At 37.3% G+C, this 26,171-nt stretch overlaps 1 protein-coding gene across 2 annotated transcripts; it reads right to left on the bottom strand.

Annotated features, from left to right (window-relative positions):
- Nucleotides 1-12,856: 12,856 nt before the first annotated feature.
- Nucleotides 12,857-25,881, bottom strand: si:dkey-174n20.1 (uncharacterized protein LOC796174 homolog). Of its 2 annotated transcripts, XM_051921578.1 has the most exons (5): nt 25,697-25,881; nt 18,698-18,940; nt 17,745-18,047; nt 16,019-16,248; nt 12,857-13,005 (listed from the first exon to the last, which is right to left on the bottom strand). In XM_051921578.1, the coding sequence occupies exons 1-5, from the start codon at nt 25,815-25,817 to the stop codon at nt 12,958-12,960; spliced, it is 945 nt and encodes a 314-aa protein (XP_051777538.1). In that variant the 5' UTR covers nt 25,818-25,881; the 3' UTR covers nt 12,857-12,957. The 2 variants fall into 2 exon arrangements, with proteins under 2 accessions (XP_051777538.1, XP_028679934.2); XM_028824101.2 differs by lacking the exon at nt 12,857-13,005 and having other exon boundaries at nt 15,393-16,248.
- Between the last annotated feature and the right edge of the window lie 290 nt (nt 25,882-26,171).

The following is a 26,171-nucleotide window of genomic DNA, read 5'->3' on the forward strand; positions in this document are numbered from 1 at the left end:
TCACATTTACCATATGAAGATATTGCTGTGGCATAAGCAGTAGTATTGTCATTTATATAGTGTACTACATATTGAAATTCTTACTTGTATGGGTTTGTTAGGTTTTTGGGATTACATAATAATATGTAATTGCTTCCCTTGCATTTTAAAAATCTGGATTATTAATAAAACCTTTACACTTTGTTTAATTTCTGGCTTTGATCCTTACCTGTGTTTGTTGGACTTCATTATTTGCACAAAAAATTTGCTTTGTCAATGAAGGCTATTTTGTTAGTTCTTACTTTATGAATGCTATATTTTTCTAGTCTCTTAGATTGTTTTTTATTTCATCTGTTCATTGTTACAATTAGGTTTCATAATTTTAATATTTTTGTTATTTGGTTTTATTCAGATATTGTTTTTACAACAAATACACAGTTAGTGGTGTTATTAAGTTTGAAAGGGTTTTATGATTTTGGCCTTGCCTTCTGTGATAAAATCATAACAGTTCTTGCATATTGCTTGCACATCATCTTAAAGATCAAAGACTCTCAAAATATATAGGCACATCTTCATCTATATTTTTAGTGCAATTGGTGTTCATTGATCTAAGGACCAACAATCCAGACATGCAGACGCTTATCCTAATGGGCCTCTAAAAATTTCTCAAAAATGATAGGACTCATGTGAGAAGAGTAATGGCACTGAATTTAAAGGGAAAATGGGGAGACAGGAGTCAATAGCAGCTTTACTTGGAAAGGGGTATGCAGCGTGCAAAGGTCAACTTTTTTAGATGTTGTGATATCAAATAATAATGTTTTAAGATTGTGCTAACCAGGTAAGTCGATTTATTTTTAGCATTAAAGAAGGTAACGTTATGTATTTTAATACAATTTTGTTTATTATGGATTGCATGTTGGTCAAATGTGTAAGTAAGGAATTCACTGTACTCTGTATATGTGACAATACTACCAGTAGCACTGCTACTCTTACTAACTGGACATGCAGTCAGTAGGTTGTCACATGTGCTGAACTTACTATGTTTGCAGAATGTGTTTTAAATGAGATGTGATTCAGACTGCACCTTGTGCCCAAGATGATAACCAACACTCCTCTCTATTTTAGTAACTCTGGAAGAGTCTAGTATAACCTAATAGTTATGGTCGATTGTTCTAATGTATATTATTCACATTAATTATCAGCAGTACTCAGCAGACTTGTGCGCACATGGCCACACTGATGATGGCACCTTTTTTGCATGTTTCTCATGCAAGTGGGTTTTGTTGAGTTAATAAAGGTAACAATTAGAAAAGGATATGGCAGAGAGCATCTCCTTCTTGTCACAATGGATAAACTTCACTGTTGAATCATACCAGCTGTCTCATTGTTTGTCGGTCTGCTGTGTCACATCGATTACCTCAATGCCATCTATCCCAACATTTTCTTTATCTAAAATGATTGCCCTGCACTCGTCTATGTTTGACGCTTTCAATTCAAGGGCGTTTTTAAAATAAACATTTTAAATAGACAAAAAAAATCAATAATTTAAGTTGCTCTTAACTTACCTGCTAAGTGCCCATCTGTTTGCTTATTTCTTTTGTATCTTATGCTTGTGATGGGCAGCTACTCTCAATTGAAGTTCATTTTGATGCTGAAATATGTGGCAGTCTTTGGGAATTCACACAAACAGTGATAGACACTTCATTGTAGTATCATTTCAGATGGCTATTCCTCTTTAGCCAAGCCAGAATTTTTCTTTTTCTTTTTTATAATACTTTGTGTGCATTTGAAGGAGTTGTTTGTTATTACATTTCTTGGGCTTTTGTAAAATTAAATTTCACTCTTGGGAAAAATAAAGTATTATATATCTATCTTTACATCTATTCTAAACAGAATCTAGTTTAACAAAATGGCTCCCCATTTGATGACTTAAGATGAAAAAAAGTTGCTGGGGCTAGAGGGTTTTGTTACCCTTGGAGCAGAACGTAAATAAAAATACAAAAAGGAAACAAAAAATGTGTGTGTGTGTGTGTGTGTATATATATATATATAAATATATATATATATATATATATATATATATATATATATATAGTGGCACAGGGCTGGGGGTGGTACCCAGCCGGGACGCCCAAGAGGTCTGCCCTGGTTGTGTTGGGGACCACGGGTACAGGGCTGTGAAGCCCAACCCTGTGGGGGCCTGTGGAAAGCCCTGGACCACAGCAGGAAGTGCTGGGGGGAAGAGGAGCAAGGACACCCGGAGTGCTTCTGGGGATGCAGCCGGCACTTCCGTCACACTGGGGTGTGTCGGTGGAAGAATACCGGGAACCATCTGGAGCACATCCGGGTGATTATAAAAGGGGCCGCCTCCCTTCATTCAAGGCTGGAGTCGGGTGGAAGAGGACGAGGTCTGGAAGAAGAGAGAAGGAGGCGGTCTGAAGGAAAGACATTGTGCACTGCAAAAAATGAAATCTTAACAAGCCAGACAATCTTGAAAAGAAATAATAGATCTTGTTTTTTTATTTTAAGAATAACTGACTTGAGTAGATTTGTATGTGTAAGATATATAATCTCATTTTTAGAAAATTTAACAAGTTAACAAGTTAAACTTTCTCACTATATTGGCAGATAATTTTGCTTGATTCTAATACCTTTTTCTTGTTTTTTATTTATTTTTTCTCATTTTTTCACACTGATTTTTTGCAGTGTGGACAGAGGCCTGGACTATTGGGGTGATTGGTGCTGCGGCACTGGGTTGTGCATTTATAATTGTTGTACATATTGTATAATAAACGTGTGTTGGGTGCAAACACGATGTCCGTCTGTCTGTGTCTAGGCCATTTCCCACTATATATATATATATATATATATATATATATATATATATATATATGCAGTTGGAGATCCACAAAGGGAGAAAAAACAAATCACGTATCATAAAATAGTTTTATTCCTGAGCTTTCAACCCCTATCAGGGGTCTTCATCAGAGGATAATGCTTAGACTTACAAGAATCAAAGGCAATATATAGCAACACATTCAGTGGGGGGGGTGGAGGTGACTAAGTCAGTATGATCAAGGGGGGAGGGGGTTGTATAGTTTAATTATTGTGTACATGTCCTTCTTAAGTTGGCATATGCTGGATTTATGTCCAAGTGTCTGTTGATGGTGTTTTCATCTGATAGCCAAGACTCGGCCAACTCTCTGGCACTTTTTGTACTGGCCTTAAATTTTACTTTTACATTGTCCCAGCTGAATGTGTGTCCTGTCGATTTAGTATGTGCATATATCAAAGATAGTGCGTCCTTTCTTCTGACGGCGTTGCGATGTTCCTGTACACGTGTTGAGATTCTTTTTGACGTTTGTCCTATGTATACAGTTGTCCAAGTCTTGGCTATCAAATGAAAACGCCATCAACAGACACTTGGACATAAATCCAGCATATGCCAACTTAAGAAGGACATGTACACAATAATTAAACTATACAACCCCCCCCCCCCCCCTTGATCATACTGACTTAGTCACCTCCACCCCACCCCCCACTGAATGTGTTGCTATATATTGCCTTTGATTCTTGTAAGTCTAAGCATTATCCTCTGATGAAGACCCCTGATAGGGGTTGAAAGCTCAGGAATAAAACTATTTTATGATACGTGATTCGTTTTTTCTCCCTTTGTGGATCTCCAACCGCAAATATGCAAACCGTATCACAGACCTTCTCTTCCATTCATATATATATATATATATATATATGTGTGTGTAAAAAGTGTAGTGCGAACATCCCCTCATCTCATAAACCTGGAAAACCATATACATCAGACTAGACAGGCAAAATTAGGCCAGGACAGTAACACTCATACTTATTCATTCTATGCTGATTTACTGTCACCAGTCATATTCACTTGTACATATCTTAGGGATCTGAGATGACAACCAGACCAACTCCACTCAGTGAGAAAACCAGTGTCCATAGAGCAGTGAGGGAGAAGCATTAACCACTGTGTTACCACCAACATTAACTAAAAAACTAAACCAAATATTAGTCATGGCAGGAGTGTTTACAATTTCAATTATTCACACTTTTAAAATTTTAAGTTTGGTTTTGATACACTCCCGTGAACCTGATCAAGTAAAACATGTAAAACTTTTGTATTTGCATTGCATTAAAAAAATACTGGCCTTTTCCACTGGTTTTGTGACACTGTCATTGTCAGGCTTGACAAATGCTGTGTTTGTAGGTTTGAAGCTGTAGGCCAGCCTCACTACATTACTGGTATCTAACTAATATACAATGGACATCTGATTCATACAGTAATATATTTGTTTATAGTGTATCATTTAAAATGTATTTATTTATAGAAAGAGTCAGTGGATTTAAACTGTCAAACAAAGATGTAACCATCTCGGAGCACACGAGTGGATACCTGGGAGAGACTTCAGCCTGAGATCACACTCCATTGTTGGCTCAGAAACTTTCCTGCCTGCTGAACAAGAGGAGTCTCCTTGTTGCTCACTTATGACTATATGTTTATATCCCAAAGACTGCTGGTTCATGGCTAGCTATTATATCCCAAAGACTGCTGGTTCATGGCTAGCTAACAGCCACATGAGAGAGTGAATTCCTCGAGTGAAATAATAAAACCAGTTGCTTACTAATTCTAACACTATTTTTAAATGTAAATCTCAGCACCTCTTCTGTGGACACCTATTCTACCTCATGTTAATATAGTACATTCTTAACCAATTAACACTAAAAAAAATAATCCCATATTAGACTTTTTCCCTTTACATTTGATAGGGTTTGTGTTTAAATACTGCATAACATGGTGCCAGGATACGTTTCTGCCCCCTGGTGTAATGGCCAAGACATTGCACTTTAAACAACAAGGTTCCTGGTTTCGTTCCTGCATCTGAGTAAGTTACTTTAACTACCTGTGCTCTAATTGTGTAACACATACTGATCTTGTAAATTGCCTTGGAAAATGGTCTCAGATAAATAGATTAGTTAGGTAGCACATTATTTGTTCTAAGCGGAAATTTAGCTTTTAAAGAAGCTCGAGAAATATGTAAGTATTATAAAACACAATATAAGCCCAGTTCAAACACACACAAGAATTACAAAAATGAATAAAACTTATGACTTGGCAAGAGATAAATGAACAGTCACAGCAAGGCATTATAAATGCATATTGTTGTAGGTATAAAGGAGCCACAATTGCGTTTTTTGACACACTTCTGCTGAATGATTTGTTGCTTGGAAGTTCTCAGTGCTAGTGTGTCAGAGAGATGATGTGCAGCATTGTTCATAATAGCACTCATGTTTGTTTTTTTTTCTCCTTCACTACTACTATTGAAAGTGGGTCCAAAGAATCTTACTTTTTTAATCAGCTTGTTGATTCACTGAAGTTAAGGTTTTGACTATATGTATACTGCACTTAGTAAAATTACCATGTTTCCAGTAATTTCAGATGACAGTTTTCTTGTCAGTGATTAATGTGCTGTAACATTACAGTAAATAAAACAGGTAGAGATAATTTGTAAAATTGTGCACCAATACCTCAGCAGTGGCATTTATGTCTCTGGTGGCCCTTCCTATCAAGTTAATATACGGATTGCGAGAGCATGGGGGGGTCATGAGGTCGCTGGAAAGGGGTGTGTGGTGCTCCTGATACCTATGCAAAAGGACAAAGGTCCAAGTCTTTAGAGTCCTGGTGGTTCCTATCTTGCTATATGGTTGCGGGACATGGACACTATCGAGTGACCTGAGATGAATAATGGACTCCTTTGGTACTGTGTCTCTTTGGAGAATCCTTGGGTACTACTGGTTTGAATTTGAGTTGAATGAGAATTTACTCATGGAGTTCTGAATGAAGCACATTACCTGCATTGTGGGGGGGCGTCAGTTACTGCACTACGGCCATGTGGCGCGATTCCCCAAGGATAATCCGGCTTGAAGGATCCTCATTGTTGACAAATCTTTTCTCACAGAACTTCATTGAGATTCTCTAAAGCTTAATTTATCTATTATTTTGTAGGTCTGTTAAGGAAACATTTCTGTACATTTCTACGCAAGCTATCTCCTGTTATAAAATATACATTTATATGTCTAATCTTGATCTGAACGATTTCTTAAAACTTAAACTGTGCACTTGAGAAGGCACAGTGAGTATACAGTGTAATGATACAGTGCTGCCCTCTGGTGAGCAGCTATAGAACCACAAATATTTTATTTTTATTGTTAATACTGAACATCCACAAATTCCCTTAATCCAATTCATGCTGTTTAAAGAAACTTATTAAATTAACAAACAACAAAACTTGGTCATAATGAATAATTCTGCACATCTACTCTCTGACACACTAGCATTGAGGATTTCTAACTAACACACTGTTCAAAACAATTGTGTCAACAAATGCTATTGGGGCGTCTTTATACCTGCGGGAATATGTTTTTATAAAGCCTTATTGTGACTTAACTGTTATCTTTACACAAATCAGTAGCTGTCTTCTTTTTTGTAATTTGCGTGTGTGTTGGGTGGGGATGTTACTTGTTATTATATTTCTTAAGCTTTCACAAAAATCTAAATTACTCCATTGGGACAAATAAAGTGTAATCTATCTAAGTAACTATCCTTTTGTAGCAGATACCATCCCAAGGCACTACCTCACACCAATTGTGTGCATGCTTTCACATACTGTTTTACAGTTTCAAAGGCAAGTTAAGAGACATACTCAGAGATGCACAGTGGGATTGAGCCAGTATTTGAACTGGAAACTTTAACAAAAACAGTCCAGTTCCTTATTCACAATGCCAGACAATCAGACCAACATCATGTGGAAGCTCACTTAGACAAGAGCTGAAAAAGAATATACATGTAATAAATTAAAAAAAAAAAATCACACTCATCATTATTAAAAACTAAAGCCCAAATGGAATTTTGTTTCTGTATGCCAGCAGACCTGCCAGGACCTCAGTAGGTCTCCCACTTTAGCAGAACTGAAGGAAGGCACAACTGTTTCTTTTAAACCAGCTGATGGAACAGAAATTCTATCATTTTCTACTTAAATATTTGATGGAATTGAGCAAAAAAAAAATTCATTCACATTTGGCTGAGAGGCGCCTCTTGGTTTGCCGGATTTGATTAAAAGAGCTCTAATCTGCATTTCCTCAGAGAGCTGTTAAGAAAAAGGTCTGTTCTGATAGATAAGGCTGGTGTCCCCATCATGCTGCAACAAAACTGGACAGGGGCAGATTTGTGTGATGGAGGGCAGGCACCCAAGTAAGGCAGCAATGATTTTTCTTAACAATTTAATTTCGTATTCTTTTATTTTTATGCCCTATATTACATTTATCTGATTTAAAGTGAAATAAGCAGAGTATAAGGTCAATGTTGCTCTTTCATTCAGTTTTGCACTGAATTAATCTCTCAGGCCATCTATTACAAATCTGTGACATCTTAGATAAAGTTAAACAAACAACAAAATATTTGTTTTTCAGTAGCAGTCAGAATCATGAGGAAAGGTTTAGTTAATGCATTAATAAAGAATCATTACAAAAACTATGATATTTACCACCACTATCATCACCCTCTCTAAGATGAACAGGATGATCTGGAAATAATCAACTGAGAAGTAACATGGTGCTCACAGCATCAATTTCTAAATGATGCCAGAATGTTCAGAATAAGGGCACAATAGCAGATAACAGCAATATGAACAAGAGTAGTGGGGGGTCAGGAAGGTGATGTTGATTTTGAGACTTTCAGAAGGATCCTTAGAAGGTAAGCACCCCCCAGCTATGGATAACTGGGAATGATGCAACAGCTCTTACTCCTGGGAGTTGACTTATACCTTTCCATTTTGAAAAGCTCTTGATCTAATTAAAAGATTAGCTTGGTATTCTTGAAATCAAAGTTAGTTTTGACAAATTGTGGTATAAAGATGTGAAAAGTAAGCACATCCAGTTAAATTCTTTTTTCTTTTTAACATAGATGGACATATGAAAAGATGATCTTCACTTAAGAGTATCTATAAATAAAGGTGATGTAACTACAGAAAAAACAAAAAATTGACAATGCAATAATTTATTAAATGATAACTGAACAGAAATGCCATTATTGTCTGTGTAAATAGCATGTCCACCCTTGGCTCTACTAGATGGTTAATTCCACCTCAAATAGGCAGTTCCTATAAGTGATTACCAGTCTTGGACATCAATTTCAGCTGTATTATGTTTGAGAGGAGTCTTGCCTGCATAACCCTCTGGCCCAATGAATAATTAATTGTGGATGACATGATGGTGGGCTGTTCAGGCTCTGATGCAGCATAGTAGCTCCAACCATAATATTTCTACCACTATGCTTTACAGCTGGTATCAAGTTCTTCTGCTTAAATTCCATTTTGGCTTTCATCAAACATGTCTTATGGTACTGTGAACATATAACTCCATTTTAACATCATTTGTTCAGAGCACATTTTTCTATAAGTCTTGGTCTGTGCCTAGGTTGTCATGGACAAACTTTAGTCCTGCCCTGGTCTTGGTTTCTTCCTGGCACACCTCCTGTGTAGAACAAATGTGGGCATACTCTTTCTAATGGTAGAGTCATGCACTTTTACATCAACAGTGGCAAAAGCTACCTGAAGATCCCATGATGAAATTCTGGGGTTCTTTAGAGATTTCTTTCAGCTTTGTGCTCTACTCTCAAGTTGAAGTCGCTGGGAAGGCCAGGCCTGAACAAGTTGTCAGTTGTTTGATGTGTTTTCCACTTGTAGATGATCTTCTTGACAGTGGAATGTTTACCCCATTTCTTTGGAGTTCTTTTCAAAATCAATCCCCAAGCTCATAGGCATCAATAACCTTCTTTCTGGGGGCCACAAAGAGCTCTTCACACTTTAGCAACAAACAGCAAAACAAATTAAATGAGTTTTAAACAAGACAGGTTTATTTAAATTATACAACAGACAACCGAATGTAAATGTGGCATGATGTTTGTTATATCACCTATCGTCTATTGATACTGTTTAAATGAAGTTTATATCTTTATATGTCCACATATATTAAAAAAGAAAAAGTATTTCTTAGGGTGTACTTATATTTCCATAAATGTGAACATTAATTTGCCCTAAAACCTTGTCTTGAGTGAAGCATTACTTTTAAAATAAAGATAAGGTCTACTCTAGTGGATTCTGCCACAAACATGTGCTTTCTGACTATTTGGAGCTCCAAGTTGTGACGTTCCGCCTTCTCACTTCAGCGTGTTCATGTGGGTTTCCGGTCAATCTATCCAGAAAAGAGCAATTAAAGATAAGTGATATATTTTGCAGAATTAAAGAGCAAGACAAATATAGAGAGTATATACCACATTGCTCCTAATGCATTTCGGCTGAAAAAGCATTCATGTGGCATTTCCATCTTGACACCTCAGATTTAACATCTGTCTGAACATGTGAACACAGCAATGGTGATTTATGGGACACCAGAGCTAATGTATAACAAAAACCTCAAAAAGTGTTGAATATGTCCACTTCAAAGTCAATACTGTACCCTTCATTCCCTTTCTTCTTATGTGGTCGAATTATCACTCAGCTATACTTTTTTCAGTTAAAATTTTTATTGATGATTCAGACAAATAAGCTGTCATTTAATACCATGGAAATATCCAACTATGAAGATGAAAGATTGTGCATCCTTGTTGTTGAAGCATACCTGTATGAGCCAGGATAAGGAACTACAACAAACTGAAGATAAGATAACAAAGAGAGAGACAGAAATAGAAGGATGCAGAAGGAGGATATTTTACACCCTGAAACATTTCAAGGCTGCAGACAAATGATAGTTGGTGTACATGGGGAAAAGGTAAAATAATGTCTACTAATACTACTAAGAAAATTCCATTGCTGCATAGATTATTACAAAACATACCTGAGTGTGAACAGTCTTCTTTGTCCCACAAGGGCACCATTTGTGTTACCAATGAGGATTCCTTCACAGTCATCATCATATATGTATACACCTCAACACTGATTCAGACAAGGCCAATTTAGAGTGACCAGATAACTTAACCCACAGGTCTCTGCAGACTACTGAGAGGAAAACTCCATACAAACACACGAGAAGAACATGCAGCCTCCTTACAGAGTAACTGAACCTAATCTGCACCACTGCCCATACAGACAAACTCATTCTGCACCACTCTTGATATAGCAAATGACCAGGAGGTAATTCAAATTCTGTCACCTGAAGCTGCATGCCACCGTGTCACCATTCTGCCAACAAACTACATGTAATTTGAAAAAAAATGAAACAAAATTCGCCATTTAAGCAGAACACTAATGTACAGTAGTTTCCTGACATAGCATAACATAACATTCCCAAACTTATCCAGTTCCGGATGATGGGGATGGGGCAAGAACATATACTGGCAACACTGTGGCACAAGGCAGAAACCAACCCTAGACTGGGTAGGAGTCCTTTACGAGAGAGGTGGGTCTTCAATTCCAAAACTCTGTCTCGTTTGATTGTACTTCACTGTCATACACAAGAGAATTTCCAGAAATGTCTCATTTAACAGTATTTTAGGTCAACTACATCTGTTTGGGATGTGGTGGGCATAAAATCGGATACATGAAATTTGGATAATTTGAGGTTTTTAATGGACTTTTGATATGTTTTATTGTTCAATTTGGGACCCCACTGAAAGCACTGGTATCAGGAAACCTATTATCCCTGTGCTCTATGAAAACATGCTATAAAAAAAATTCTTCTCAACCATCTCTACACAGAATACAACATGAGTAAGACAGGGCATCACACTACTTGACTTATCTAGTGATTTTCAATCGCAGCCTTCATTTACAGTACATGATCTCAGAAACACATTGTGAGTGGCAGCATGTGCCTGTGACCTCTGGTCATACAGTGTAATGTTTCCAGCAACTCAGTCATGCCAATCTTTGGTACACCACAACAAAATCAGTCAAGTCTGATTTTGTCTTAACTTATTTGATAGTCAGACTCAGTTAAGCCAACATTGTGGTTAGGCAAGAATCAAGGCACCTTCCGATTATCTGGTTTTAAACAGATCCACGCCAGAAAATCAAGCAGAAGTGTACTGCCATGCATTCTCATGATGTTGTATCTAGTTTTTGCTGGAGCCCATAAAGGGTACAACAATATTAATGATTAACCTATAGACATGCTGTTGAGATGTCATAGATAACCAACTGGATTCTGTTATGTTATATACAGTATCACTATAATCCACAGTGTCAGATCCTTGCTATGTATACTTCTTGACAATAATATTTGAAAGAGCAAGTTCTCAAGGACTTGTGCCACCGTACGTCACTCTGTGCCTGACAAAGCCAAAGCTTATTACATGCATTTGCATTATTGTACTGGTCACTTTTGCCTAACAATATCAGGCTATCTGTGCTCAAACAGTGGAGGAAGATGTCACACTAAAACTTAGAAGCAAAAGCTGATGTCATACAGGTAGTAGCTAAAGGCTGTCTTGTGACATAACCCTACCCTTATCTTAAAACGTTCAGTTTAGAGGCCCTAAGGTTAAAAAATCAATCTGCTCAGATGCAATAGAGTATTGTATTTTGGGTTAAAAGATGACCAGACCTATTCCTATCCTAACCCAGTGAATATTTGGGTTATCAACAAACCAACCCCTACCCTTACCTTAAAAACATAAGGATAGGGGTCCTAACGTGAAGAAATCAAACCTTTCAAATACTATAGATGATTTTGGGCTAAAAGATGTCCCAATCCATTAAAGTTTGCAGCTGTTGCTCTGCAGCTTGTAATCACCATCAAAATTACAGTATGTATTGAATTTCCCTGTCTTCTACCTTGATGGTTGTGGAGCCACACAGGGCACAATGGAGACATACTGTCTGATTCATTCTACAACGTTGTTAAATGTGCCACCCAAATGCATGCCAATAACACTAGAATTGTTTAAAACTATCTTATAGTCTGTCTTTCAAGGAGTGCTCTGTTGAGGATAAAAGTGGTCCCTTATTACCCAAACAAGCTTCAGTCAAGAGGCTAAGACATAATTAATTTCTTTATGGTGTTCCATTTTCTAAGTTCTTCCAATTTCTGCACACTTTCCCCTACTTGTAAGATTCAAAATAATATGCAGAGACACCATTCTTAAACAACACTTTTTATACTGCTAGTACAGTATAACTAACATTTGGATTTGGAACTGTTGCAATAACTGTGTTAAAAATTAACAATAAGACACACTGTGGACTTTGATCATAAACCAGATAAAAGGTTATGATATAGACATCAGGGTCCTTCTGTTCTTTAAAAGTTATTTAAATCACAGTTTGGGCATTGCATTAAAATAATACCTACATGAAAGGCCTTTCCTGCTCTCATTTCTTTCTTTAACATATATAGCAATTTTGACCTCTTAAATGGAGGAGATTAAATAAGACCATATGATTTGTCTGGCAATTGTCTGCCATCTAGCGTCCTCAAAGATAAAAGCAGTACTCAGGACAACGCAGTAAAGCTTTAGCAAGCAAAGTATTAAAACAGACTTTCTCGAAGGTTAGCAAAGGTGTTATTACAATAGAACACAGACTTTGCAGTGCACACATACTGTAAGAGGATTTAAGATTCACATACAACTCCAACTCCAGCTGCAGCTTGGAAAAGCTTGGCAAAAAAAAACAAAACATTTTGTTGGAGTAATACAAAAAGAACGCCACGCATTAAATCTACCCAGCTACTTAAAGCACATTATTATCAAAAACATTTTCAAGATATTAAAACACAAAGTTCCATCTTGCCTACACCTTAAGACATGTTTGAAAATCTTTTTGCATAAGACCACATCCTAATCGAAGAGGTGTACCTTAACCGATGCACCGCCCATTCAAATGCACTGGCCAAAAGAAGGCAAGAATCCCCTGGCAAGAGTTAGGGTTTCATGTAGACTTTCTTCGTATTCATTCACCACCTGATTTCAACCATCAGCCATGTCCAATACAGTTGCTTTGTCTAAAAGGAGAGATCACATGGTTTCCATTGATATGGTACATCTGGTCCCTATAAAACATTTATTGTGCTTTATTTAACTGCATGAGCAGAATGTAAAACATAAAATCTTACATACAGGAAAGCATTTAAATAAAACCTAAAACGTGTTAAAAAATCTCATTTATTTTATTTTTCTCCATCGGCCTCAAAATACCATCTGCTTCTCCAGTAGTTTAGTTGTAAACCAATTAATTGCCCATCATGCTGAGCAACTCTGATTTTACAATATGACAGGCAAAATAATGCAAGTTAACATTTAGCATGTGAGTTTTCTGTTTCTTTTGGGGCTTCTGAAATGTGTTTTTATCAGCATTTAAACATTTCATTTTATACTTGTATAATAGCATTTTTTCCCTTTTATACATATCCAATATCAACATTTTACTTATACATTTAATAAGCATAAAAAACAAATATCATAATTATTGTCAAAGGCATTAAACTAATGGTGGTGCAGATAAAGATTTGAGTCTCAGAGAATTAATAAATAAAATGATGCAGTTGCTTCCTAACCAAGAAAAACACAATTGTATCCAAAGGTCCTGTATGGTTACCCCAGTCAAATCACATTTCACCGAGTTATACAAACATGTCGTATTTGTGCAGTTACCATTTGCTGATTTCAGTGAACGAAGTGTTAGATTCATGAATGCTTTTAAGGCCTCAAAACTCAACAGGCATATTAGGGCTTAAATACATCCAGATGAAGACAATTTCAGAATTCAAGAAATGTGTCGACTCTTGTAACCCTCAGTATTGATTTGCTCAGACATTTGACCTGAAAGAGTCAAGTGTCTTGAATTGTGCTTCAGAACATACAAGAAGCAACTCTGCCTTGTTATAAGTTACTTATATAAATTTTGCATTTATCCAGTTAGTTAAGTCAGGTGGGAAGATCGTCTACAGCCAACACACAATGACAAATAATTTTCTTGCAGAGATGGATATTATCAGACTGAAGAAGAATATGAAGCCAGGCTGGTAGATAAGATAAAGCAGCTGAAATATCACAGACACTTAAGAAAAAGTGTTTAAATAATGAAAGCACTGAAACATGAAAGATGCGATCCACAAATGGCTATATGTAGTCAGAGAGATAGAAACACAACTACGTGTGGTAAAACCCAAATACTGTAGCTGACCCATAGCTCATCAGGCAATTCTGAGTTTTTTTTGAGGCATACTATATGAAAAGCAGTAGTGAGGTCAAGGAGAATGAAGAATGAGAACTAGCATCAGTATTTACTACAAAGTCATAAACCATGTGTTGAAATCAAAATAAGGACTACAAGCAAATAAAACATTCAAGGGTTTTCATCAAGAAAGAAGGATTAGAGGAGAGAAAAGTTGAAGAAACTGAAGTGCTGAGGTTTGCTGTTCAAACACTGAGACAGCAGGAACCCAGCGTGAAGGAAAGGACAGACTGAGAGAGGGTGTACTTACTGTATGTGTGTAATAGAAACTAGAAAATAGAAGAGGACTAAAATAATTGGGAGAGAGGAGTGGGACAGATTCCTAAGAAAAAATGCTAGTTTGGAAAGCAAAAAAAGCAAGCAGTGTTTGGATGAGTTCATTTGATCCCATCAGTTGTTTTAGCAATGTTTAAAAATCATCAAGATTGCTTTGTCTCATAGAGATCACCACAAAAACACTCTGGCAACAACAATGACTTTTGGGAAATGTCCAAATATGGAAAACCATATGTATCTCCATCTTTGCTACCGTCTGTCTCTTAGTCTTAAGCTTTCTTAACTCATCAATGGACCAGGGGGAGGATTCATTCTTTGACAGCAGTCTGATCATACTGGGGCCACATGGTCTATGTCAGAAAAGAAATTTTATTAAGGCTGGCAAAAATGTGAATAGATAAATAAAATCTATAGGAATGACTTTTTAATAATGGGATGGATGGAAAAAGACTGCACAAGAGAACATGAAGATATAAGGAAATAATTCAGTACATGAATGGTAAGTGATATATATCTTGCATATGGCTGGCATCATATGTAGGGAAGTAAGCAGATTGCATAAGATTAAAAGAAACAAAGAGAGAAGAGAACCTTGGGTTAGATAAGAAGAGGAACGGCAGTAGGGACTATTTAGACTGTGCAGGACAGGTATGTTATCTGTACTGGGGTAAAAGCAGGTGAGAAACTCAGAAAATTCTTAAATGAATGAGTTTTACCTAAAGGTTCACTACATCAAAAGGAAAGAATATCTGAGAAGAAAAACTGAATTAACATTGAAAAAAAGAAAATCTGTAAATAGGCTGAGAAATATTAAGTAAAGGTATTAGAAAGGACTTTATACAAACGCCCTAATCCAGAATAATTCCAAGAAGACAAAAATATACAAAAGTATTTCCTTTATTAAATAAATACACCACATAAAGAGGGATGAACAAAGTAAAAAGATAAAAGTACAACGTGAACAGAAAAACAACTCTGGAAGTAATCTGGGCCTTCCCAGGTCTTGAACCAGGTCTACCTGGCACAGTGGCTCACCCAATGGATTTGTTTCTTTTAAAACATTATTTTGTTCAATAAGACAACTTTGAGCTCCTTCTCAGAAAAATATAACCCCATCAGAGATTCTTTAAAAAGCTTTCGGCAACCCCCAACCTTATTCTAAATATCATGTCAGTCTCTGAGAGTCTTCGCAAATCAGCCATCATTCAGGTGATCTGTAAGAATGCCAAGTAAATCCAGTCATGGTATTCAAGTATAGAAATGAGACTGGCTGAATTAAACCATTCAAACTGTCCCTTCTTTGTACTCATGATTCACAAATAGAAACTTGTAATACAAGTGACACCACATCACAAAAATAAAATGTGTTTTGAGCTTTAAGATAAAACCAATACAATTACTTTTACTGATCATGCCATCTTAATAAATTAACCACTATAAGACCATCACTCTGAAAGCACATAAGCCATACTCTAAGATTTTAATTTCACCATTTGTTCACTCACTTCCCAAAGCTTCTTAGCTACACCTGCATCTTCAGCAAAAGGACGCAGTTTAGCAAGTTGACAGTCTGAGAAGAAGCCGCCATTATGCTGTAGCACCTCGCCACTGACTGCACAGTGGACAACCGTTTGTGCACCAACTTCAGGGGACACAAAAAACATCAACATGATGACATGCATGATTATGCGAAAAAGAATGGAGAAGTTGGAGGTCCAATTGCTATGGACATACCCTGTTAAAAGAAACACATTGGTTATATTTTTATAGTGTAAAAGCAAACATTTGGCCCACTAACTAAGACTAGTCACAAGAAAAACTTTTCATCCTCTGTATATTATTAAAAATAATAATAAACCTACAACAACAACAACAACAACAACATTTATTTATATAGCACATTTTCATACAAAAAAGTAGCTCAAAGTGCTTTACAAAAAGAAGAAAAGAAAAATAAAAGACAAAATAAGAAATTTAAATAAGACAACATTAGTTAACAAAGAAAAAGAGTAAGGTCCGATGGTCAGGGGGGGACAGAAAAAAACAAAAAAAAAAACTCCAGACGCCTGGAGAAAAAAATAAAATCTGCAGGGGTTCCAGGCCACGAGACCGCCCAGTCCCCTCTGGGCAGAGAAAACTATGTATGCAGAGTAACATTAAAGAAAGTATTCCCATCAGAACTAAATGTAAATTAAAGTATATTAATAATTATCTTTAAGATGATAAATAGATATTCTGTCTTCTCTAACTTAGCCCTCTGTATACTATAAACTGAATGAAAAGAACTGTATTAAGCATACTTCTACTGTGCACCATACAAGTAGTTAAAAAATGGCAAATAAAATATCTTACTGGGAAACAACACTGGTTAAGAATTTAATGAGTTAAAAAAAGGGAAATCTTAAAAGAATGTACACAACTGGTAGCATATTTGAAGCCTTCTTACAGTGATGCAGAAGTGTGTGTTTTAAACTTAAGAATGTATGCAGAAAACAACTTCTTGAAATCATTTTAGGATTAAATACTAGTAGCTAGAATACTGTGCCACTAGACCAAAACTAGGATTAGGTCCATTAGATTTGGGCATATGCAAAACCAGAATATGGCATCAGTTTTTTGACAGTCCAATGCAGTAGCTGCCAGTGTATTTATTAAGTTTTACCCTAGAATGACATTAGTTACAGAATAAGAGCACACATGTGCAATGGTCATATTTCAATACAAACTCATAATTAATATTGAGGTTTATGTGGAACTGGTCCCTCTATGTGTGTGAGTGGGCCCTAAAATTGACTGGTGCACTGTCTGGGAGTCATTCTTCACTTCTGCCAAGTGTGCTGCCAGGATAGGCTCCAGCTGCCTAAGACCCTGAATTGAATAAGTAGGAATAAGAATGTTATATTACATCCTCCTTTAAACACCACTTTGGTTTTCTGTGTGGGGTTCTCTCTCTCAAATAGTAACTTTTTAGATTCACCCCAAGCAGGCCGGATGACACCCTACAGCCTCCTCCATGTTATGTATGTACTCACATCATTCCATTATAAGCATGTTTAAGTACTCCTCATATACTTAATCCAGGGCATCATAATATTAAAAGGTGTCACTTAGGAAGTTGTGTGTGCCAGTGCTTACCAATAATAAGACATGTATTTCTACCACTTTGTTTAACAAACAATCCAAATGTCAAATACGGAGTAACTGTACACTGTAAGTAAAATGAAAACTAACCTGGATGTACACAGTAGGCCACGACTCCTTTTCCTTCCATAAGTCTTGCTAGCTCCTGAGTGAAGTAGATATTTGCCAATTTACTGCGGCAGTAGGTGAAGAAAGGCACGATATTGTAGTTCAAATCTTTAAAGTCCAGCTTCTGGTACTTATATACAGTAGAACTGAGGGTAATCACACGGCATGGGGCACATTCTTTTAAACGACCAAGCAAGAGGTTAGTAAGTAGAAAGTGACCCAAATGATTGACACCAAAGCACATACTAAACCCATCATCCGTCCAATCCAGTACACCCTGTATACCTGAAAAGAGACAGAGAAGACATGCGACAATACCTTATTTTAGTTTGGAGGTTTTAAATCATCTTAAGGCTACATTCACTGTCGTAAACTTCTTCATTTACTTATCTGGTTTGTACAATGCTATATACTGTATACCCTGCCATTCTTTCTTATATTCTGTAAGTGCCTTGAGCATGGGAAAGGCGCTTTATACATAAAGTGTATTATTATTATTTATTACTATGAAGGCTTACTAGACTAAGACTAGGTTTACTAAATCACTTCCTCCCACTTCTCATCAGTTCTGAACTCGAACAATGAAATGTGTTTCTACACAGCAACAAAGAGTGTCTCAGTTCCTTCCAAGTCACCCTCTCTCTCTGCCTCAAATCTTCATTAGTGTTCTTCCTTAGCCCCATTGAAGATACCTCTTCAAGCTTTCAAATCCATGATTCCTTCAACAGAAACCTTTATCAGCCATTGTTTTGTATACAGCTAATAAGGAAGTCCTCAAATGCTAATTCTACCATATGCTGATAGTATGATGATATGATGATGACTCAGATGACACAAATAACAACAGCAAAGTTCATTTCCATCAGAAATCACAAATTACAATGAAAGGAAGATACTACAAATTCAGAAAAACATAGCTATGTTAATTTTCCTACCAGCGTTATTGATCAGTATATCAAGTCGCTTCTCTATCTGAAGGAAAGTTCGACAGAAGTCCCGGACAGACTGTAAATTGGCCAGGTCCAGAGGCATACTGAGCACGTTGAGACTGTGACTCTCACTCTTGATTTCCCGCACAGCTGCATCTGCTTTCTGTGCATCTCTGCAGGCAATAATCACCCGGGCTCCGCGCCTGGCCAAAGCAACAGCAGTCTCTTTACCAATTCCAGAGTTTCCTCCTTTAAAAATCAAAAACATAAAATACAATAATGGTGACTTTCCTTTTCTTATTCACTCTTCAAAAGATGTATAAAAAAGCCAAAATGACACTTGAATTAGGAATTGGTTAATTAAGAAATAACTACGCTAGAATCACATCTGATGTTAAGTTCCATCGCTAAAAAATGAAATTTATCATTTATGAAATGCATAAATCACTGTTAGGTAACCACAATAGTTCAAAATGGAATGAGATTTTAAAATACTTAGTATCCAATGCAAGACATTTGCTCTGTAATTCAGACTTGACTGCAATTCTTAGACACAAATGTTTTATTTTCATACAATTACAATTTATGACTCAAGACACAAACACATTACCAATAATTGGGAGATGGTATATGAAGCCTGTACTATTTACAAGAGATGTACAGAAAAATGAGCAGTACAAGTAGAAATGCTCTATGCAGAATTCTATGTTGTTATGTAAATATTTGATAGCAAACATTGGTGTATCAACTTTTCTTCTGACATCTAAGAGAACAAACAAGATGTTGCAGAATCCAGTTTTGCTAATGGGGTTTAGGCAACTTAGATGTAAACATTTTGTACATTCACACCCAGGCCTCTTCAACAGTTATATTTTTGGCTCACTCAAAATGTAAAATATCCCAAAGCAAGAAGTAACCTCACATTTCAAACTTTTTTTTTTTCAATAAAATATTTTAAAGTAACTAAAGATGCAAATGACATCACTCCATTTCCTCACAGTGATTAGTTAAAGGCTGCTGTTGATTAGAAATCATTTAGTCCATATCAGAAGTGGGAGCTGTATAATGGCAATTGTGAATGCTACCATGATTTTAGCACATTTTTTACTTAACTGTCTTTAGAAAATATATGCTGCATAACACTATTTCATAAAATGTGTCCATGCTATTTACCTTTGCTGGCAGTTAAGGTCATCCTCTCCTCATGAATGGGTATAACTAGGACAGCCTGCCAGCCACCCATCCACTCTAGATGCTGTGCTTATGTGCTTTTTTCACTGTACCTCCACATAAGTGGGTGTAATGTTTGAGGAATAAAGTTGACACACACATAGCACACATCTAAGCAACGTCTCAATGTTAAAACGTTTTGAGAAGGACTTACTTAGAAATAAGCCAAATCACTTTTCTTAGGTCTGCGGTGGGCTGGCACCCTGCCCGGGGATTTGTTCCTGCCTTGTGCCCTGTGTTGGTTGGGATTGGCTCCAGCAGACCCCTATGACCCAGTGTTAGGATATAGCAGGTTGGAGAATGACTGACTGATTGACTGACTTTTCATTTGTTGCTTTATTTGCATTATAAAAATTAAAACAAATGTGTAAAAATCTAAAAAAAATATTCTGCAGATAAAAATACTGTCACAAAACCGAGATATAATAATAATAATTCTTTGCATTTATATAGCGCTTTTCTCACTACTCAAGGCACTTAGCAATTGCAGGTTAAGGGCCTTGCTCAAAGGCCCAACAGAGCATAGTCCCTTTTGGCATCTTACGGGATTCGAACCGGTGACCTTCCGATTGCCAGTGCAGATCCCTAGCCTCAGAGCCACCACTCTGCCTTCTGCTTTCCCTATACTGAAATATGTAGAAAGTTGCTAAAGCTTACTAGTTGCAAACTCTCCAAATATACCAGCAGACCTGGCTCTGTCCCAGACTTGCTGCCCTGCTAATCGTGACCCACACACAACATTCAAGTACAATAAAATTTTTCAATGACGCTTCCACAATCCCATCCCAAAAAATAGTAATGAAATCTACAATCAGTTTAAGGGAGGAGTCATTTACAACTCTAATTCTAACACACAAATGGATTCTAAGTGTGCAGATTCCTTATAACCAGGACTTTGCACTAGCAGAATCATCCCCTACAGAGCCATGCTCCTCTATATATTATAGATTGTAGTTTATGTGAAACTCTCATTTACACATAGTTTTTAATTGTAAAAAGGCTGAAAAAGAACATATTCATACAAACTGTTAGCCTGGATAATTGTTATTTTGAACATAATTTCAGTTTACAGTTTATGGAAAAATAAATGAGAAATAACTTCTGATTGAAAGAAAGCTGAATTAAATTATTCTTCAATAGCAATACTCTGTCAAGGTGCATGCAAAGCACTTATTGTACAATTTAAAAACATAGCGGTATAAAATCAGTAAATATACAACAATTACACGCATTAACACACCCACAAAAATGAAGATACTTACATATATAATACTTGTCTTAATTGTAAAAGAAAATACTGCTAGCAGAAAATCTGTCCATTTATTGTGATGAAAACAAAAATGGTAATTTATAACTTTATTCAAAAGGAACAAAGTCAATGTTTGAGCTGAACTATGCCAAATGGCCTCCCTTCCCTTCTTGACCATTCTATAATACCAAACAACATCCATCAGACTCCATTAAATAAAATAGCATGTGTTAAACTTGCTTATTGAGAGAGAAACATGTAATTAATGATTTTTAAAAAGGGTGAATCACAAGGTGACAACTTTTTGTCACCTTTTTTTCCCCCCTCAATTTGAATAGATGCCTACTATATAAGGCAAATCTAATCAACTTTCTTTCTCAGCTAGCCAAAAATATCACATTTGATTTAGGGCTGATTTCCTCTTTTCCTTTATTGAGGCAAGACTCCAGAGGATGAGTGGTTGGTAATGCTTGGAGAAAAAATAAAACAAGAAAAGGGTGTTACACTTAAAATGTCTTTTCTTTTTTTGGGAAATCATGTAGGTGAATATAAACAATGTATACCTCAGAAGTGAAGGAGGAAAAGCATTTGGCACATAATGCTCCTGAACAGAGATCTCATTTATAAAACTTGAGCATGAAAGTATGTATATGCCAAAAAAGGAAAATGCGTACACGTACAGCAAAAAATATAAAATGAAAACCTGGCTTGCATAAATTTGTACACAATTTACCATTTATAGATCACAATAATTTTGTAAGGGTGCATATATATATATATATATATATATATATATATATATATATATATATATATATATATATATATGTATATAGCACCTCAAGCTACACCTGGTTGCCACTGAAACAACCATACATGGACCATGCTTGTACATATGCAGTTATAATGCTGCAGGCCTTCATTGACTGGCAGAACTGCCTCCCACCTGATGAATCCAGGCATCATGTAGAGCAGGGGTCCCCAACCCCTGGTCCGCAGGCCGTGGCCGTCTGACAGCCAGGCCACGAGAGAACTGCCAGCAATAGAGACTCACTCAGTGAAGGGCTACTGCAAAATGACTGCCCCCTTCACTGAGGACACTTTTCAGAATGCTAGGCGGGAAGGGCTTTGCAGCAGCACAAAGAGAGGAGAGAGACTGAGGTGAGAGAGTATTACAACAAAGTATTTTTATGGTCCCAATAGTTACCCCATATGACACGAGTCTATAGAAATCTCGTTACTATAAAATACATTCAGCAGAAACTTTCATTACAACGAAGTGACCTTGAAATGCTTGAATGAATCATCCACAGAGCAGTTAGTTCTGTGGTCGCAGCTCAGTTGTGCACATTTGCACAACAATCCATAAACAGAAACATTGCAAAAAAATTTTCTTTTTTCGAACTTTCATCGTACTGTTTTTTTGCTGTTTTTGTTTTCTGTGGTTTTCAGTGATACCTTTTGCTTATTGCTCGTCAACCTTTGAAAAACATTCATTGGAATTTAACTCGTTGTCACCCTCCTATAGAAATGGCAGACAAGAAAAAATTATAACAGTGTTAATGTTTGTGATGGGCAATCTGTTGGAATGACAAATGACATATGCCTTTGTTATATGCAAAAAAAAAGAAGAAAAATCTCAGGTTGCAAATGTATGCGAACTGCTGCATTTGAAGACAGTTTTTATGTGGTTCAGTGATGCTTGTTCAAGAAACATTCCTATTAATGCGGCAGTCATTCAAGAAAATGTGAGGTTAATAAACTCTCTTGGGACCTCCGTCATTGGGACAACACGCTGAAGAGTGTCCCAAAGTGCGATCACCGCGTCTGTGGAAGACTGTTTATCTGTTTCCGGGGCAACAGCAGGCTCACAGCTCTGCTGCATCTCTCCGCCAAAGCAAACAGAAAAGATCTGAATGGGTGATGCAAGGAACATTGTAAATGCAGGGAACATGATTACTTGGCTACTAATCTGGTCACGACCCTGCCTGACTGTTGTGTCTGTTTATAGGAGAGCGGCAGATCCCACTACAATAAATAACCGTGCTGTTCCTGTTTCAAGCTGAATAAAGCTGGTTTTGCTAAAGGACTGAGATTCAGTCTCGTGTTTTGGGATGTAAGACAGGAACTTACAGCGCGGCCATGATCTTTTAGGATTCTCTTCTGTGGTGCTTCACTGCAGCGCTGTGAGCCTGTTGTTGCCCTGCCCCGGCAACGGACAAACAATCTTACGCAAACATGGAAATCACGCTTCGGGACGCACTTCAGCGTGACGTTCCTGTTGGGTGGGGATCACAAAAGAGTTCAGAAACCTCACAATATGAACAGGCATAAATGCACTATTGGGCACCCCACCTTTACCCACTCTGCAGACTCAGTATCCTGCCAGGCTGAAGGAGTGCTGGAGGAGCCTGAGGAGAAAAATCTGAGGCAGTGGTGGGCCAGCAGCACGTGGGGCAGAGGCAGAAGATACCTGTTGTTCAAGCTGGCAGATAAAGTGGCCGCATTCAAACTTGATTTATCGGGCCAACAAGTTAACATTGGGATTTTTGATATGTTTCAAACGTTAGCAGAGGTTGTTGAAGATACCAAGGTATATGATCACCTATCTCAGCTTTTAATAGAGTTTGAGCATTATTCCCAACCACAAAAGACCCCCAAGATGGGATGGAATGGATCCGTGACCCATTTGTGAATAAGCCAAGTGAATCAACTTTGTCTATGCTTCAAGAAGATCAACTGCTTGAGGTTGCAAATGATGGCCTTAAAAGTATGTTTGAGACAACTTCAAATTTCCATACGTTTTGGATTAAAGTCAAGACATAATATCCTGAGGTTGCCACAAAAGCACTGAAAAGTCTGCTTCCATTTCCAACATCCTATCTTTGTGAGGCAGAGTATTCTGCAGGGCTTCCGCTGATTCTGCATTATGGTAAGTTGTATAATTTCTATTACGATATTATAACTTAATGTAAATTGTGTATAAAACTGCCCTATGAAACAGCCCCAAATCCTCCACCCCAAAAAAAAATGGCCTCTGGAAATCTTTGCTTCTAGTAAAGCGGTCCTTGGTGTCGAAACGGTTGGGGACCACTGATGTACAGCGTCATTAACAAGTGAACTGCCAATGCTATTTTGCCTCAAAATAAATGAACCATGGGTTGAATCAGGCCACCGAGTCATGATGTGAATGAAGCGGCTCATCAGTTGGTTTACGGCTTCCAGCACAGCGGACATGACAGATCTGAAGCTTGGCTGCAATATTTCTGCCCTGTTGGCTAATGCATTCTAAGAGAATGGCTCTTGGAAGCCTAAATTGTCCTATAAGCCATTCAACATCATGGGCAAAATAACCTGCCAGTCCCTAAAAACTTGCTCCCTTCATATGTGACAAGATGCTCAGTCTTCAAGTAGTGCCAAACACTGTGTATCAAACCATTAGGTTTATATTAGTTTGCCAGTGACTGTGGCCATCATATCATAATTATATTGATAAACTGCTACTAAAAGTTTGTATCATTTTAAAAAACCATAAGACAGTGTAAAGGCGTATTATGACATCATAGGAAAATGCATCCTCAAAAGTCCTCATTTTTCGTCCCAAATGTCCTCATTTCCAGAGAAAGAGAGTTGGTAGCCCTAAGTACATCACTCCTTTACAAAGTTCACACAGGCAAGCAGAAAAGAGTGTGCTACGAGCAAGCAAATTCAACAAAACTATAAAGTGTCTCGTTTTGCTTTAATCCAGTTATTTGCTATAGAAATGTTTAAACAGTGTGGTCGGGTGACAGACATTCCCCTTGGGGGCTCAGGTTAGGTATGTAAAAAAAGGGATGAATTTTATTATGTCTTAACGCATTTATTTAAAAAAACGTGAAAGATTTCACTTTTGTCTGTGTTTTGGTCAGTTTCATGAAGGTTCATAAATAGCCCAAGGATGTAATGACAAATCATCTTCTTTAGGCTGCTCCCGTTAGGGGTTGTCACAGCGTATCATCGTTTTGTAACGCATGCTTGTTTTCGGACTCATGGTGCCCGCTGATGATGTTTTTACCGCACTTTGTGACATCGAAGCGTTTTGCCAAAAGATATACGTGGACTCGTGCTTGTGTACTTATTTTTTTAAGAAAGCAGGCTTCTTTCTTATCCCCTTGCTTTGTATTGTGTCTTCATCCGCAGTCTGCATCCTTCTGTACGTTAACGGTGGTAGCGGGTTCAAAAGGCTCCAAGGATGAAAAAAACACTGCATCACGGTGACAAAGTACAAATATGTACTAAAAGCAGCAGTAATTGGCTACCAACTCGACAGTAGCAGGAATGAAAACCTGCTGTCATAGCTGGCCTCAATGCCCTTGATGTTGAGATGAAACCTAATTCTGGAGGGAATATGTTCTGTTGTCACATGAGCGAGTTAAATCAGTAATAGGTTCGCACTCACGTTATTCTACTGGTACGTTTCGATACTGATAGCATACAAGTAGCTGTCACTTGACCCCACTAAGCCAGCCGTTGAAACAAGCGCTTACCCGTAATTAGCACGGTCTTTCCATCGAGCCGTTTGGGATCCACGCAAAATTTTCTTTTCTTCATCCATTTCAGAAAGAGAAATGTTATTAAAGATGCAAGGACAGTACCGAGTACATACATACTAGGAAAAATGTGAAGGCTGGTTTATCAAAGAAGCTCCAGCCGATGTAACGCAGAAAACACCCACTACGTCCAACGTGTCCAATCACCACACACATGATTAAGACGCTGTGCCAATGGTTACTCGCCGTTCCAGCAGGCCCGCCTTTTACACAGATCGGGTAGCGACAGACCCTTCTCTCAATAGTAGACCATTTATTGAATAGTAAATACCATCTCTACATGTTAACACTTACAGTAAGTACACATTTGTTATCAAATGTTACGTATCTATGTATAAAGGCTTTGTTTGTTGATCGTAAACAGCATTATTTATAGATGATCAAAAGTTATTTTTAAACGCTTTAACATTTC

This window comes from Erpetoichthys calabaricus, chromosome 18 (assembly GCF_900747795.2).
Source record: "Erpetoichthys calabaricus chromosome 18, fErpCal1.3, whole genome shotgun sequence".
NCBI lineage: Eukaryota > Metazoa > Chordata > Cladistia > Polypteriformes > Polypteridae > Erpetoichthys > Erpetoichthys calabaricus.